The sequence below is a fragment of the Ochotona curzoniae genome, unplaced genomic scaffold, assembly GCF_017591425.1.
Source record: "Ochotona curzoniae isolate NIBS_2020 unplaced genomic scaffold, NIBS_Ocur_1.0 contig_4877, whole genome shotgun sequence".
In the NCBI taxonomy this organism is placed as follows: domain Eukaryota; kingdom Metazoa; phylum Chordata; class Mammalia; order Lagomorpha; family Ochotonidae; genus Ochotona; species Ochotona curzoniae.
Window position 1 is genome coordinate 88,589 of NW_024466409.1, and position 17,419 is coordinate 106,007.

General features: G+C 49.8%; 1 protein-coding gene across 4 annotated transcripts in view; it reads right to left on the bottom strand.

The window, feature by feature from the left end:
- The window catches only part of ABCC8 (ATP binding cassette subfamily C member 8), a 70,061-nt gene extending 60,242 nt beyond the window's left edge, over positions 1–9,819 (bottom strand). For 2 of the 4 annotated variants that reach the window (XM_040988435.1, XM_040988434.1), the window contains exons 1-3: positions 9,625–9,819; positions 8,003–8,144; positions 3,707–3,828 (exon numbers count right to left, since the gene is read on the bottom strand). In XM_040988435.1, the coding sequence (XP_040844369.1) occupies positions 3,707–3,828; positions 8,003–8,144; positions 9,625–9,772 (412 nt within the window). In that variant the 5' untranslated portion in view covers positions 9,773–9,819. The remainder of the gene's footprint in view (positions 1–3,706; positions 3,829–8,002; positions 8,145–9,624) is intronic. The other 2 variants (XM_040988436.1, XM_040988433.1) reach the window with 1 other exon arrangement.
- Between the last annotated feature and the right edge of the window lie 7,600 nt (positions 9,820–17,419).

Consider the following 17,419-nt stretch of genomic DNA (forward strand, 5'->3'; position numbering starts at 1 on the left):
CTTGGAGGGCCACTGTAAGAGAAGGAGCCCTTCATCTTTCCCTCCACTCCAAGCTGGAGCAGGTCACAATGCCAGGCTACCTCCTGGGGAACAAAAGCTGGGGTCCATTGGTCTAGCTCAGGGGTAGGAAGCAGATGGAGAGGTTGGGCCCCACCATATGCTCAGGGAGGAGCACACTTCGCTGGGGACAGGGGTTGGGGTCGGTGCCATCCAGTCCTGGTCCGAGGAGGACACCATGACTGAGGGACAGAGGGTCTACTTTCTGACCCCAGTTGTCAAGATTGGGATGACAGCCCCAGCTGTATCTGGCCTCATGGAGCAGCCATGGACCACTCCCCCAATCCCTGAACCCCCATGTATACACTCTCCCGGGGAGACTAGACCAGGCACTAGAATCTCTGTAACCTTGGGAAGGGCAGCCTTGCAGGGCTGCAACACAACGATACATCTCATTCTGGCCCTGCCCTTGCCACACCACAGGGTGGCCCTAAGTACATCTTCACCACAACCTCTTGACTTGGGCAGGGGTTGTAATGTCTGCCTGGCTGGAGAAGTGGAAACCCACAGAACCTTGCTGTCTTGCACAGGAACAAACAAGGAGTCGGCAATCACAGGGCTGCTGGGAGGGAGTGCCAGGGTCAGAATTCGCAGGGAGAAGATGCTGTCTTCTCCCCCTGCTGTATTCCCTGCACCTCCCCACCCTGGAGCCCACCAGCATCCCTCCAGTGTGGCCACACAACAGCCCTGGCCAGGATGCCTGCACTGCCGCACTCCAGAACCTGACCAGGGGTTCCATACGCCTCCTCTTGCCTTGCTCCAGTCTGACCTTACGATCATGTTTATAACCCCTCAATGCATTGTGTTCCCAGCAGTACTAGACACAACCACCCTGAAGTGGGAGTAGCTCAAATGTCCACTGCTGACACATGGGTAAAGAAGCTGTGGGGCCAGCACTGTGGTGTAGCAAGTAAAGCCACCGCCTATAACACTGGCATCCCATATGGGTGGTGGTTCAAGTCCCAGCTGCTCCATTTCTGAACCAGCTCTCTGCTAATGCATCTAAGAAAGTAGTGGAGGGTGGTCCAAATTCTTGGATCCTTGCATCCACGTGGCAGATTTAGAAGAAACTCCTTGCTCTCAGTTTCAGAGCAGCCTAGCCCTGACTTTTGTGGTTATTTGCAGAGGGAACCAGTGGATAGAAGATGAATCTCTCTCTTGCTAGCTCACTCTCTGCCTTTCTAACATAAATTAGATCTTGGAAAAAAAAAGAATGGTCAAATGGTAAACTGTGAGTTATGTACATGCTACCACACATACAAACACAGAGTCCATACAAAGTCGCCAAGTTAATTCCCCATGGGCTCCCATTACCTGTAATTTTAAAGACCAATGTCCGTGGTGTGGCCTTTGAGACCCTGCCCAGTATAGACCCCTCTGAAGCTCAGCCTTTGAAGTCTAGTTTCCCTTCTGCTCTCGACACTCCAGTCATCCCTTTGCTTCAGGATTGCCTAGTATGCTTTGTCCCCAAGCCTTAGAACAGGATGCTCTCCTTGCCTGAAGCATTCCTCTCTCCCTCCTCTCAGTCCCCACCGGCAGTTCTCAGCTGCAGCATACGTTTCTAACAGAACTATTCTGGGACTCTGACCAGGGCCTGATTGTGGGTCTTCTGTGGTCCCATGCACTCTGCATTGCAGTTTGCCTTTCTGTGGCCACCAGACCTGTGCCATCAGCCTCCAGAGGGCACTGACCACCTCCCCAATGCCCAATGCCTTTAGACCCTAGGGTACAGTCCCTCTACTTTTCCCTGTCCCAGACTTTCTGGCTGTGTGGAGCCTTCTTTCTGGGGAACACAACTCCAACCAATGTCTCTGTGGGTGGTAATTCACTTTCTAGAGCAGGAAATGAAGTCAGATGCCAGTGGCGTGTTTCCTGTGTGGGAGTGGATGGAAATGAGGCTGTAATTAGCAGCTGTCCTGTGCATCTGCTGCCCCTGGGGCCCAAACCCACTCACATTGAGGCCCGCTGGATAATCTAGATGGAGCGTGGACCATACCTTGCACCGGAAGGCAGGCCGTATGAAGTTCAGGAGGGGCCTTGGTGGCACTGGCTCAACACAGAGCCTTCCAAATCCTGGGTGCCTGTTATCTGCTGTGCCTCCCACTCTCAGTCTGATCACATGGTTACCTGCCAGAGGTACAGCCAGACCTTCCCATGCACACAGAGCCCAAACACAAGTACCACCCAAAGATGGATACCTCTGCTCCAAGGACAGGGTCCAAGGATATCCCTCCCCCATAGACATGTAGTGTTGGAAGCAATCAGGAGACTCTGGGCTTTGTCCCTGGGCCAGTTGAACTCAGAAGCCGATTGTAAGTTACTGAGCCCTGAGCCTTTGTTTTCTGATTGATGTGTAAAGCCAAACTAACAGGTATAGTTAGAGGGAGGTTGAAAAGGCTCAGGTAAGTTGATACATGGCCAGTGCTCTGGACAAAGCCTGGCCTGTGACAAACACTCTTGAGTGTCTGTGGGTTTCAACTTCCCTGAATCCTGCATTGTGTAAGGGAGGGAGGATACATAGTATTAGTCATGTAGTTATGAGAATTAAGTGAGGTTATGCATGTGAAGAACTGAGTGCTGAGCCAGTCAAGGTCAACAGGGAAACCTTGGGCTCTGGTCCTGGGAGCTTGCTTTTCTCCCTCCAGAGGACCACGCCCAAGCTCTAGCATTATCAGTGGACTTTAAACAGCTCAAGGAGGGGCCGGCACTGTGGCAATGCTGGCATCACCTTGTGAGTACTGGTTCAATTCCAGCTGCTCTATTTCCAGTTCAGCTCCCTGCTAAAGGGCCTGGGAAAGCAAAGAAGACAGCTTAAGGACTTAAGCCTCTGCCACCCATGTGAGAAACCTGGATAGAATTCCAGACTTTTGACTTCAGCTTGGCCAATTCTGGTCATTGTGGCCATTTGTGATGGGTGTGAACTGGTAGACAGGATCTCAATTTCTTTCTCTCTCCTCTATCACTCTGACTTTCAAATAAATAAATCTTTTAAAAATCGTTTCATGGAAAAAAACAGGATGTTCAATTATTTCATCATATGCATCCTCCATGGACTCTGTTTCATCTGTATGTCCATGGCTGCTCAAATGTTTATCCCCTGCCCTAACCTCTTCATGAGTGTCCAACTCCCTCATCTAACTGTCCCTTTGCCAGGTGCTAGTACCATCATTCACCCAGGTGCTCAGGTTGAAGTCTGGCAGTTTCCCTAGCCGTCCCCTCGGCCTCTGACCTCAGCCCCTACCACTTACTCTTGCTTACTTGGCTTTGCCCACTTGCTTCTCTTACCAGCATTCTCCTAAAACGAGGCCTTTGCTAATCAATCCCTCTTAAATAAGACTCGTTAATCCAATCTTTGTGACTCATTTTTATCAAAGACCTCTCCTCCCTTCCTTGTGTAGCAGCGTCACCTTCACTCTCATTCATCCTTTCTCAGCTTGATTATCTTCACAGCACCATCACCACCACCACACTCACGTGTCTGCTTGTCTGTCTGCACCACCCAACAGTAAGCTCCACAGAGATTTCTCTCCTTTGCTCCTGAAGCTCTAGCACCTAGGACAGTGTCGGCACACAGGCAGCACCCAGTGGGCACTGTCACAAAGAGTGAATGAAGGTGTCTCCTTCCTCCCTCCTCCGCCCCCTGGCTTACCGATCAGCAGTTTGGGGAAGTTGGAGGTCTCGATGTTGTGATAGTAGATCACAGAGGTGACAGCAGCCATGAACGCCATCCCCGCTGGCATGTATAGATGGAGATGGCGGGATTCAGTCACCCTGATTTGGGGAAGGCAAGGAGAGAAAAAGAGAGAATGTGGATATATTAAGTACCGCAACATAGCAGCACAGGCCTTGCCCTGAGAGCCCAGCACATAGCAGGGTTTCAAGAACAAATCCTCAGCTTCCTGCCAGAAATCAACAGCTATGCCTAGCCTGAGTGCACCTGTTAGCCATGGGGTCCAAGAGTCCAGCCAACAAAGCTTCCAGCACTCAGTTCAACCTTGCCATTTTCTCTCCTGGCTCTGCCTAGCAGAACCCAGCACAGGGGAGTAAGCTTTGGTGGTGGTAGTGGCAAAACTGGAACGTACTCTTGGGGCAAGGGAACACAGCTGGGCCCCATCCCTGCCTGAACAAGGGTTTGTGCACCACATGTCACTCAGCGATAGCCCCATTTAACAATCACAGCATCCATCAGCATCAGCACATCTCCCCAGATGTTGTAATAACAACAGTGACTAGAGTCAATATTTATGGAGCATTTGCCCTGTGCCAGACCCTGCCCTAAGTACTCAGTGGACATTAACTCATTCAGATCTCCATAAACTCCACGAGGTTCTCTCCATCTCTCCATTTCACAGCTGAAGAAGCAAAGGCAAACTGACTCTAAGAAACATGGCCAAGGTCACTACTCTGTCTTCTCTCTTGGGATGAGGTTCATGGACAGCCCATCCCCACCTGTTGCCCCCTGATGCTCACTCACAGACGCCTTTGTGCTGAGAGCACTTGGGCACGGGTACAGAGCTGAGTGGAGCTATGGGTCTCCACACTCCAGGGCTGATGAGGAGGGTGACCTCATGGGCTCCACAGTGCCCTATCCCAGCTCCCTCTGCAAATGGCAAGCTCCACACTGCTCAACCTGGCTGGCACTCGAACCTGGGTCATGTAGCCTCCAAGGCACTCTTGTGATCCTCTCCTGCATGCCCTTACTGTTCTAGCCATGTTGGGACCCTGTGAGAGCCTTCTATCCTGGTGATGCTGTTGCTGGTACTACACCTTGAATAACACAAGATCCTTGTCCTTGGGAAGCTGACAGCTGGGAGGAGATGCCTGAGCTAACTGTCTAATTCAGTAGCCCAGGGAAGTGGTGCTAGAAGTGGACAGGAAGCTGAAGGATACAAAGTGGACACAAAGTCTGGGTTGGCAACCCAGGAAAGCTTCACAGAAGAGGTGGTGCTAGCCTAGATCTTGAGGCTTGTTGGGCTTCAACAAGGGAGGAGCGGACTGAGGTCTTCACATGGGTACATGGGCCCAAGCACTAGGGCCATCCTTCACAGCTTTCCCAGTTGCATTCGTGGAACGTTGGATCGAAATGGAGCAGGTTTTCGAAGTGGGACTCAAACCCATACCTATATGGGATGCTGGTGCTATAGGCAGAGGCTTAACCTACCACAGCATGGTGACTCCTCTCACACATTTTTTAAAAAGATTCATTATTTTTCTTATTTGAAAGGCAGATTTTACAGAGAGGGGAGAGGTAGGGAGAGGACATTTTCCCTCTACTGTGATCACAGGAGTTGATGCTGATCTGAAGCTGGGAGCCAGGAGCTTCTTCTGGTCCCCCACATTGGTGCAGGGTCCCAATGACTTGGGCCGCCCTCCACTGTTTTCCTAGGCCCTTGGCATGAAGCTGGATCAGAAATGGAGCAGCCATCTTGGATGCCAGTGCTGCAGGCCAGAGGATAGCCTGTTGTGCCACTGTGTCGGTCCCTCTCTCACATATTTTTAAGATGGCATCTAAAATGTTACATTATACATTAAAGTAAAATCTTTTTTTTGCAAAAAGAAGTAGAAATATTAAAAATTTTATAATATGAGGATTAACTATAACTGGAATAAATATTTCATGGTATAAATTATTAAAATAGGTTTTAGCTACTTTACTGGATATTAGACACTGAATTATGTAAGAAATTAAGGGTAGATGTGTGGTACAGGTCTTTGCTTGGGATTCCTGCGCCTATAGTGTGGTGCCTGGTTTGAAGCCCTGGTATTCCCCCTCCAGTCCAGCTGCCCGTTAATGTGCACCCTGAGAGGCAGCAGATAATGACTCAAGCACTCGAGGATCTACCACACATGCAGAAGACCCAGATTTAGTTCTGGGTAACTGACTTTGGCTTGTCCTAGTCCTGGCTGTTGGAGGCATTCAGGAAGTAAGCCAGCACACTGACATTTTTTTCCTTCATGTACATGTGACATTTAAACCTACCTCACTAACCTATACATCTTTAATTGTACTGAGTCCAAAGCATCTCACACGAAAATTGCACCCCAAGGAAAACAGGAAGTCCTATGTTCAAGATGCCTCAATTAGCCACCTACAAAGGCTTATCCACACCACACACGAATTTGTAGGCCACTACCAAAGCCAGTCCCACTTCCACTTGCTCTCTTGGCTCTGTGGACTCTTGGCTCGCTCCAGACTGGGATGCACTGGAGTACCTCAAGGCAAAGCCTGTCCCTTCCCCACACTCCTCCCTCACATGTGCCTGGGTCTGGGTTCATGAAGACCTGGTGACAAATGCCCACACCCTGGGGAGATGACCTACTGTGCCGAGCTGGAGAGAGCATAGGGGCACAGGACAGGCTGTGAGTATTGCTGGTCAGAGGGCTCACCACACACCTTCCCTGAACTTCTGCTGCTTTGGAAGGGGTGTTGGAGGAAAGGGGTGGGAGGCCAATTTGTCACCATGAGCTGGAGAAATGACCCGTGCCCTATGGCCTTCCTGCTGGCCCAAGGGCCCCTGGCCCTCTGGAGGGAGCCACTGCCTCAGAGCCAGTGGATATCACAGGGGTCACTGCTGCAGCCAGGATGTGGGGACACTGTGGGATGGCAGGGTGAGGGAGTGCGAGGATAACACCCCCTGCATGCCAGTGGAAGGAACCTGGGTGTGCTAGCAGACGGAGAATCTGGGCTCAATCAGATTCCAGATCAGAGGGACCACACTCAGACACTCCAGCCCAACGTCCTCCTGCACACCAGCCCAACACCCAGGCAGTCCCCAAGCCTTGCTGCTGTTCCTGCAGGAGATGGCTACCCCTTCTCCCCTCTGCCCCTCTGCTGACACGTCATTCCCAGCCACCTTGGCTCACATCTGATCACTGCATTCACCTGCCAAGTACTGCATCCACCTTCAGCCTTCCCAGCCTCCAGCCACCCTGGAAACCTGTCATGTTCTTACCTATCAAGGCTGCACCACTGTCATCTTATCTGTTCCAAACTACTGGCAGGACTCAATACACATCCAGTCTGTAGTATGAAGCCCTCCACAAGATGCCATGGCCTGGCTCCCAAGCCTCATCCCTGGCCCTCCCCTGGTATCGTTAATGTTCTGACCTGGCTGTGTTGCTCCCCAGCTGTCCCTGCTGCTTGTCTGGCACCTTAATTCTTCTACCCCCCAATCTTGTGAGCTCCTCTGCTCAACAGAACCCTCCTCAGACTTGCAGGCCTGGCTCACTCAGCCAGAGAGCTGGCCCTGGCAGCCTCTTCTCCTCCCCAGCATGTCCTTTATTCTTCTAGGGACTCCAATTATACTCCGAAAGCTTTGGCATGTGCCTTGCACTGTGAACAATTTCTGCATTCTAACCCAGGGGCTTTGCTGACTCAGGAGACAGTTTTGCAAATGAAGGTAACACACAGTGAGATCTGTGCTACAACAGAGATGTGTGTATGTGTGAGCATGAAAGTGGTAGTGGCTGTAGGGGTGTGGAAGGGATGTGTTGAGTGGCCCAGGGGAAAGGCAAGCAGACAGAAACAGGCTTTGAGAAACGGGCAATCAGCAGGTGCCCAGGGACCCAGGGACTGCACCTGGTCAGCAAAGGACAGCCAAAAGAGATCTTAAGCAACAGTGATCTGTTACGTTTTTCCAAGAAGGTAAATGCTTGTGGCAGAGGTGTACTAACATACTCCAGCATTGCTTTATCACATCCTGACACAGTCTGACATGCAAATCCATGTCCCCTCCTCCAGCTTGGTCCCAGAGCTGGGTCTGGATATCTCTGTGGGAAGTGCCCAGTTCAGAGAGCCTGACCCACAGAAGATATTGAGCAATGGTTGGATTTGTTAGCAAATGATATGACTTGTGGAATGCACATGAGATGAGGTGTCCTGGGCCTGTCGGGAGGTCCCTCGGGGCAGACACATATACTCTGGCACCCTCAGAGAGTGACTCACCCATCGGACAGGATGCCCTCCGCGATCTCACACACCAGGACGAAGAGCAGCATGAAGGTCAGGATCCAGCGCAGGTTGTGCCCGGGGAAATGAAGCCATGTGCTGTGGTGGATGTGCACCTTGGAGCTCTGACTGCCCCATCCTGTGGTGGGAAGGATTGGAAGAGGTGGGATGCACAGCCCACCTGGAGGGCGGTGCTCAGGCAGGTAAGTGGCCTGTGCACACCTGTGCTGGAGAACCCCCAAGGCTGGCACACTTGGCCGGCCTTCCATGGGGGCTCATGTTTTGCGTGCTGACCTCTTATATAACAAGTCATCCAGTAAATGTTTGAAAACAGGGTAAATGTTAGCCCCTTTTCTCCTATTGTTAATACATATATGAACTTCATTGAAATTGTTTTTGTCCTTGGCAATAACTAATAACTCTAATTCTACAGTAGCCTCTTGCAAATTTATTTGGATGACCATCTCTCCTTTCCTCCTCAAAGCCTGACATGAAATTTATGATTTGCTTTTCTACATTTTTATTTATTTTATTTTTAGAGGTGGGGAAGAGTGCTCCCATTCATTGGAATACTGCCCCCTCCCCTAAAAAAAAAAAAAAACTTGCAACAGCCAGGGTTGGGCCAGGCATGAACCAGGAGCAAGGAATGAAATCAAGTTTCCTACATGCAGGGCAGCGACCCAACTACTTGAGTCACTCACCACTGTGTCCCAAGGTGCACATGAGTCGGAAGCTGCAAGAGGAATTTGAACCCAAGCATTCCATTGATGGAAGTGGCCTTCCCAAATTGCATCTCAATAACTATGCCAAAGTTATTTGCTTTCTTTGCTAAAGCGAATGAGCACGTTTTGGGGAAGCAAAGGCTAGCCCCCTTGCATTTCCCAAAGAGCCCCCGAACAAAGAAGCCCACATAATTGTCTCCACAGGGTCGTCCAACTTTGCAGAATGCTTCAAGCACCGGTGCTGGAAGACCTGCCAGGGGCGCTGTGTTTACAAGTCAGGGCTGCTCCACGGCAGAGCTGCGAAGTTGCGTGTGCTAGGGAGATGGGTAACAATGGACCGGCTCCAGGTCTCCAGCTCCCACCGCGTCCTTTGATCTAGGGTGTGCGGGGATGGGGTTGGGAGAGGGACGGTCCAATACAGAGGAAGCGCCAGGATTCGCGTGGCCTCCATCCCGGCCCGGGAGCGCAGGCTAAGCCTTGTCCCAAGTGGTGGAGAGGGTATCCTGGGGGAGGGGTGACCCCGCTTCCTTCGCTCCACCACTGAGGGTGTGGCGCGACCCACCTCCGACCCTCTGGCGCGTGTGGGGACCTTGCTCTCCCTTTTCTCCATCCTGGTCACGGTCGTGTGGGGGCAAAACTTGGAGATGGCTTACTTAGGTCAGGAAGGTCCGTTGTGGTTGCCAAACCACTCCGGGGGCACCACAGGGAGCGCAAGGATGATCCGGTATGGGAGTGCGGGGGCCCGGCATGCAGACTGGGGGCAAGGGGACCCGGCAGCGCGGTGTGCGGCAGTGGTGGGCCGGAAGGGCCGCGGAGCGGTGCGGCACGCACCGCCTCCTCCCCCGCCCGGCTCGCCGCTGCCCTCCCTGGCCCGCAGCCCGCGGCGCGCTCACCCACCGATGAAGAGGATGGGGAAGGTGATAAAGAGCAGGAAGACGTGCGGCACCACGTTGAGAGCGTCCACGAAGCACCCGTTGTTGAGGACGCCCTGGTCCACCCGATAGGCAGCGGAATGATTCTCGCTGCCGCAGAAGGCCAGGGGCATGGCGGCGGGCTGGGCTGCGGCTGGTTCCGTGCGCCTCGCGCGCCGCTGTCCCTCGCAGCTCCGCTGCCCGAGTCGGCCGCCAGGCCCCCGCCCCCGCCGCGGGCCCCGCCCCGCCGGCACCCACCCCGCCCCGGCCCGCCACCTGCGGGGCCCAGGGGGCGGCGCGGAGCCGGACCAGCCCCGCCGGGCCCGACCCGCGTTCCAGCGGCCGCCCGCGCGCGCAGATGTGCGCGGGGGTCTCTTTGGGAGTGTCCCGCTGCGCGCGTGCGCTGGCGACAGACGTAGGACTGGGACCGGGATGCTGGGTCTGGTGGGAGGGTGGTGAGGTGGCCGTTGACCAGAGGAGGGTGCACAGGGATCCTGAGAGTGTGGGTTTGAGGTGTGAACTCCCCTGAACACGGCATGCTTGATGTAGTGGGGTTTCGGGGTCCCGCAAGTTCCTACTACAGATGGATGAGAAAAGCGGTGATGAGACACGGAGGACGGGAGTTGGGAATTCTCGAAAGCAGTCCCAGGCGCCAGTGGGCTCCTAAGTGCTTGACAAAGTATCCAAAGTATCCTTTTACATCAGGGATTTCGGAGCACTCCTGCCAAGTACAGTTTTGTTTTGTTTTTTAAAAGCTATTTTATTTTTGTTTTTTACCTGGTGAGAAAAGCCAGTTCAGGCAGGTAACGTGACTGCCCCAAGGTCTCACTGCCAGCTGGTGGGACAAGCAGCATAAGCTTGAATCCAAGTTCCTCTCAGCCCCTCCATTTTCTTTCCTGCTTCTGGACATTGCACCTGTCCAGTCATTGGCAGGCAAGAGGGTTAGCTGGGTGCCAGCTCTGAACTCTGGAAAAAGAGGCACTGTAGAAAGGGATCTACCAGAAGTTAGGGGCTGGAATGCTGACCCTGGCAAGGGTTGAGGACACAGGGAAATTCCAAGGGTGATGTTAATATGTTATTATGCCTAGCAATACCACCTTGAGCAATTTCTATGAGACTGGTCCAAAACAAGTGTGCATGTCTTGCAGGGAAAATCCAGCGGGGCTTGGGTCGCCTGGCCCAGGTCTCAGGGCCTGCGTACTAGGTAAGTGCCAGGTTTGTGAGCTCCAGGGTTGGGGGGGTCCTGCGATGCTTGGGATGCCTGGCCCAGGTTCTTGGACTCGCCTGCAAGAACATGTCCTACTTAGTGGAAAAGGTGGAGCAGTGGACATAGGCCCTGTTGTGAAAGGAGATTATGGCAGCTCATTTGGTGACATACAAAAAACGATGACAGCAAAAAATCTCAGTGAATGGAGCCAACGGACACTGAGAGGGTGACATCATCCTACGATTGGTGAAATCGGCAGCATTCCAGAACTATCCAAACCACTGGGACAGAACTCTTGGAATATGTGCACATTGAGACTCTGGTTGATATGAGGTGGCAGTTCCTCATCCCCGGGTGCTGGGATGCGTGGAAAGTCATGAGTGGTTTCCCCCTTTGTCTCTCCTCTTCCTTCAAGAACAACAAGAAGAAATAGCAAATTTGGAAGCAATGACTTTACCCAATTTTCCCTAAACATCTCTTCATCTCACCCTGATCAACCATGTCATCATTGTTAAAAATAAAATTAATTTTAAAAATAATAAAGAAAAATTAGATAACTGGGGCTGGTGTCCTGGCATTACAGGTTAAACTGCACCTTGTGACACTGGTATCCTATGTGGGTGATGTTTTAAGTCCTGGCTGCTCCACTTCTGCTAATGGCCTGGGAAAGCAGCAGAAGATGGCCCAAGTCCTTGGCCCCCTGCACCTGTGTGGGAGACCCAGAAGAAGCTCTTAGCTCCTGGCTTCAGACTGGCCCAGCTCTGGCTGTTGTGGCCATTTGGTGAGTGAACCAACAGATGGAAAATCTCTTTCTCTGTGTGTGTCTCTCCTTCTCTATCTGTAATTCTGCCATTCAAATAAAAATAAATGAATCTTTTTTTTTTTAAATAGATAAGCAAGATTCAGAGATTTGATGCTGTGCCCATGGTCACCTAACAAGATTTTGTCTTTCCAAGTTTTCTCATGCCTTCTGTGATGACATTTGTTTTTGTGGTGACAAGTTTTTACATTTTCCGCTGTGGTGTCTTGGTAGTAGCATCCTAGACAAGACATCTGGCCACTGATGGCCCACAGATCTGGTGCTGGTCCTATAGGGCTGTGCCTTCTGGCGATGAAACAGCCATCACAGTTTTTATCAGTCCCTCTGATGGTGTTCACACAGTGATGGCACTCCCTCAGGACGCTTTCTTGCCAGGAAGTGATACGTGGCTGTCGTGCTGGGTTTGTTTATCAACAATAGGGGGCCTCATTCTGGTTCTTCCCTGCCCATTGTGCCATTTTGGACAAGTCATCAATCCGTACTTCTGTCTCCTTGTTTTCTCCGTGGAAAAATGACAACATGGACTACAGTGGGGTGATGGCTGTCCCTGTGCCTTGTAAGCTAGGGAGGTGGTCCATGGCACTTTGTCCCCTGCCTGGGTGCACGCAGTAGGCCACCAGTCAAGAGGGTTCTTTCATCACACAGGGCCTGACACAACTTCTTCTGAGAGGTAAATAGAGTGTGTGGAGGTAAATAGAGTCTCTATCCGTCAGCTCATTTCCCAGATGCCTGCAGCAGCTGGAGCTCAGCCACAGCCCAGGTGCATTGCAGGTCTCTCCTCCCTCGTGAGTGGCAGGAACCCGACTGCTCCAGCCATCACCACTACCTTTCCTTAATGGGAAGCTGGGGTCAGGAGTGGAGCTGGAAACTGAACCCAAGCACCCCAATGTGGGTGATCTGAACAGCTAGATTACACACCTGCCCTTCCTGGGACATTTAATATAAACAAAAACACAGACCAGTTCAAGCTGGACTTAAGCATAAAGGGCCATGGAAGATGTGTCACCTTGACCAAAAGGAGTGCTAGGTCTGTTGTGAACAAAGCACAAGCCTGCTGTGCAGTTGTGGGAAAATTCCACCTGCCCTGCACCCTACAGTGAGGGAATGATGCACCACTGCCCATGGCCTCACGGGTCCAAGAGCTACTCTGAAAAAAACTAGCTGCACATGGAGATCAGAAATGGCCTTGTCTACAGCCTGGGTTGTAATCTTGGGATCAAGTGCTCATCTGTATGGGCCTTAGGGAAAACAAACAAACAAAGCAGTGACCTGTCCATACAACACGATACTGTGGGGGCGGGGTGGGGACAGCCGGCAGTATAGGCAACAGCTCCAGACCAGGATACCTGTGACTCTGGGTAAGTGCTGGGTCTCTGGGGGCTTCCCTGCTCCAGGATGTCTTTTGCTTTCCTTGCAAAAGAGGCTGGAAGAAGCCCACACACTACATGAAGCCTGCTATAAGAAAGTGGAACCCCCCCCCCCCTTGGAGAATACTCCGTCCTTCTCCTTGCAAAATGTAAATCCTGGACTGGATTTAGAGGACTGGATTCTCATTCCTTTTTAAAAAATTTTTTTACTTCTTCTCCTTATTATTATGTTATTGTTATTATCATTATCATTTTATGATACAATTACATAGGCCCTGGGATTTCACTTACCCACTCCCCAGTCCCTTCCCCTCTCACTGAGTTCCCCAACATTATTATTATACTATAGTTCTTCATAGACAGTCACATGTCCATCATAACAGGCATGGACAATGGCAGAGAGTCCAGCATTCTATTGTCAAGATATAGTAAACAGTTTCATTGGGAGTCCATCTTTGGTCTGGAAGTAGAGTTGCATACTGCATTGTATCCTCACATCTAGATATGTTAGTCTGTATTACACAGCTATTATACATCACCTCAAATGAAAAGCCACAATACAAAATCAACAACAGGAAGAAAAATAGAAATTTACAATGCCATGAAGTTAAATAATTTGCTACTAGATATGATAGTCTCTATTACACAGCGACTGTACATCCAGTTAAATGAAAAGACAGAAACAAAATCAACAAGATGAAGAAAAAAGAAATTAACAACACCATGAAATTAAATAACATGCTACTGAATGACTAATGTGTTGCTGAAGAAATGAAAAAGAGAATCAAGAGCATTCTTGAAGAAAATAATGGTACTCTATGATCCATGAGTCATTGAAGATTTTGATCGGAAGAAAGCGTTTTGAAGATATGAAACTAACAAAAATAAAAAATCCATGAGTTATAGTTTCCACTATTCTTTGTTGGTGAGATATGTCTTCTGCAGGCAACAAATAATGGTGTTTTTTTTAATCCAGTCTACTAAACTGACATTTGATTGATGAGTTGAAGCCATTTATATTCAGGGTTAATATGAATGGGTGGTAATTTGGTCCTATTATTTTAGCAATGGGTTGTTCATTGATTTAGTCTTCTGTTGTTATTTTACTGGGATGTTCTTCACATTTGCCTTTGGTTTTGGTGGGTGCTATTCCTCTTTTCTGTCAAGAGAACATCTTGAAGTATCATTTGTAGGGCAGGTTTGGAAGAGGCATATTCTTTGAACTATTCTTTACTGGGGAAAATTTTTATTTCATTTACAGAGAAAACAGAAAACTTTGTTGGTTGTGCTATCCTGGGCCAGCAACTTTTTTTTTGTTTTTCTTTTAGAATCTGGAATATGTCACCCCATTCTCTTCTTGTCTGTAGGGTTTCCTGTGAGAGGTCTCCTGAAAGTCTAAGTGGCATTCCTTTATGTGTCAGTTGATTTTTTTCATGTGTACATTTAAGGATCTTTTCCTTATGTTCAATTGAAAAGAGCTTGATTATCATATCTTGTGGTGAAGATTACATTTGGTGAAGCCTGTTGAGAGTTCTGTGCCCCTCCTGGATCTTGTTTCCCAATTCTTTCTCTAGATTGGGGAAATTTTCCCTTATTATTTCATTAAACAGATTTGTAAAAAGCTTCTCTTTCTGCATTTTCTGGGACTCCTATAACTCTTATATTTGGTCTTTTAATAGTGTCTTTCAATTCTGGAACATCTTTTTTAGCTTGACCCAGCGCTGCATCCAACTTTTTGTTTCTCTCTGGTGAGAGGAAATATCTTCTAACTTTGAGATTCTTTCTTCTACCTCCTTCATTCTATTTTGGAGACTCTCGACTGTACTTATAATTTGCTCCCCTGTATTCTTCATTTCTGATATATCAGGTTTCACTTGATTAATTTCCTATGTGACATATTCCTTAAATTCCTTGAATACCTGCTTTACATGCTTCTCGTTGTTGATAAGAAGTTTTATAATAAGTGTTTTGAATTCTGTATCCCCCATTTTCTCAATGTCTTCCTCAATGAACTCTGAGTTTGGCAAAGGGTTTTGCTCCTTTGCAGGGGAATCTTCAGTAATGTTCATTGTACGTGTGTCTCTTCATTTGCTCTTGATCATTGTACTTCTGGTTATTGGATTCTTTTCCTTGGGGCAGGTTTCTAAGATCTGTTACTTGCATGTCTACAATTTGATTTTACTTATTGTGGTTTTCAGTTTTCAGTCACATGTGCCATAACCTCCAGCGAGTTGCAGGTCTTGGTTCTTATGCTAGATTTCCACCATGGTCTCCATAGCCCCAGCTCCTGGGTCTTCACTCTCCACCTCCTGTGATACTGTGCTGAGGTTGCATCGTTATCTGTACAACCTTTCTCCCAGTTCTGGTTGAAGCAGGTCCCAGGATTGGAGAGACACCAGGTGTCCTATACGGCTAGGATGTTGGTAATGCTGAGCTTACTGGAACCTGATGGCCATTAGGTCTGAGGGCTACACGGACTTGTTTTTACCTGTACAATGCCAAAGTCTGCATTATTTTCCCTACAGGATCAGTGCAATTCACTGAGCTCAGTGTGTTTACTCCCAGCTCCATGCATGCACAGCTCACTGTTGTCCCTGCTGTCTTAACACCTTTGCTACACTGTACAAAATGGCAACTGATGTGCCACTATTAAAGTTCTTGATTTGTTGGCCGTCAGGTATGAGGGCTACCCAGACCTATCTTGGGTGGAACCTGTAGAATGACACGTTGATGCGGTTCACTGAGTCAGAAATGAGTTTACTCCCAGCTCAGCGTATGCTCAGTCCTTTCCCTTAAACTTTGCCTCCTTAAACAAAATGGCACCCGATGTGGCTCTAGTGGGGGACTGGCTGTGAAATCCACCCTGTTCCCACGATGCCCCTCTGGAACCTGCCGCTGTCTCTGCTCCTGGTCAAATCAAACAGACCAGCAGGATGAGCAGTTCTTTGGGTTTACCTCCTGAGTTCCTGGTGAACATCCCTTCCCACCTTGCTGCTGGTGGAGTTCTGGCTGCCACTGCAATTCAGTTCACCACTCGCTAAATGCCACTAGGGTATCAGTCACTGCAACATTGTGTCTACTGCTTTCTTGTGTCTGTCAGTCTCCAGGTACCCCTCTGCTGTTGTTCTGTCCTCTCCTGTTTTCTGGAATGTGCCTTCTCTGGTTCACACTGGCTAATGTTTCTCTGTTTAAACCTGTCTTTACCCTATTTTGCCATCTTGATTCCCCTGGATTCTCATTCTTGAAAGAGCAGGGTGAATATGGCTCCAGATGTGGGGACAAGAAAGGTCTGACACACAGTAAGGATATAAAAATGCTCCCAAGTTCTGCTTTAGGTCAGGCATTAGTGATTGTTTATCTGTTTGGCTGACTGCCTGTGCCAGTGGTCATGGCAGAAAGGGTCCTTCTTTTGACAATGGCCCTTGACGGTGCTTTTGTTGAGATCAGCTCTCTGAGTACAGAGGAGCAGGAGTGAGGCAAAGTGAGGCACTGCTCACTCATCTGCCTTCCTAACTCCCCCATCTCTTCCCCAAGGTTCCTCAGAGCCTACCTGGACCCGCATCTGTCCTACTTGGGCAGTTCAGAATCCTGGATGCATCCTTTACCGACATCATGACCTTGAACAAGTCAGCCTTCCTGAGCCTCTGCTGTGGGATAGGAGGGAGCCTTCCTTGCAGATTTGTGTATGAGGTACACAGTGGGCCTTATAGTTGGGCTTTCCCACTATGCGAGTAGCTTCTTGCTTGTAAACCCAAGATGTTCACTGATTCTGAAGCAACTGACAGAGCTCCAGCCCATTCCCAGAGCCATGGCCTCATCTGGCTTGAGCACTGACTCTTTTCAAGATAGGCATTACAACCGTTGTTCCACAGTGGGAGGAAGGCAGAGGGGACCACTTGGTTGTACAAAGCCACGCAGCAAAGCAGGTGGTGGGACCCAGCTTCCACTGGGGTCATCCCTCTGAGGAATAGGTGGGGTTTAGCATTGGGTGTGGGACTGGGGTGGAAGCAGCGGCTGGGAGAGCCAGGCTGTGCTCCTGTATAGACTTGGCTGGCTGAGCTTGTTCCTGGATGTGGCATACACGGCTGACTTCCTGATTGCAATGGACCTGATTGCAAGGAGACTTGTTTATGTCTCCTCACAATCTTAATCCCTCAGTGGCAGCAGAGGGAGAAACGGCATTAGGAAGGTTTGATTTAGGGAGATGATTAGGTCCTGGGGGTCGAACCTCAAGAATAGGCTTAGAGCCTTGGAGAAGAGGTCCTTGGAGGAGGTTGTCTGCCATTTTCTACGTAGGGGTCCAGGACACTCCAAGTGGGTACAGGGAGAAGACCACATCACTGAGGTCCTTCTGTATCCCATGGAACTGCCAGCATCTGGTTCCAAG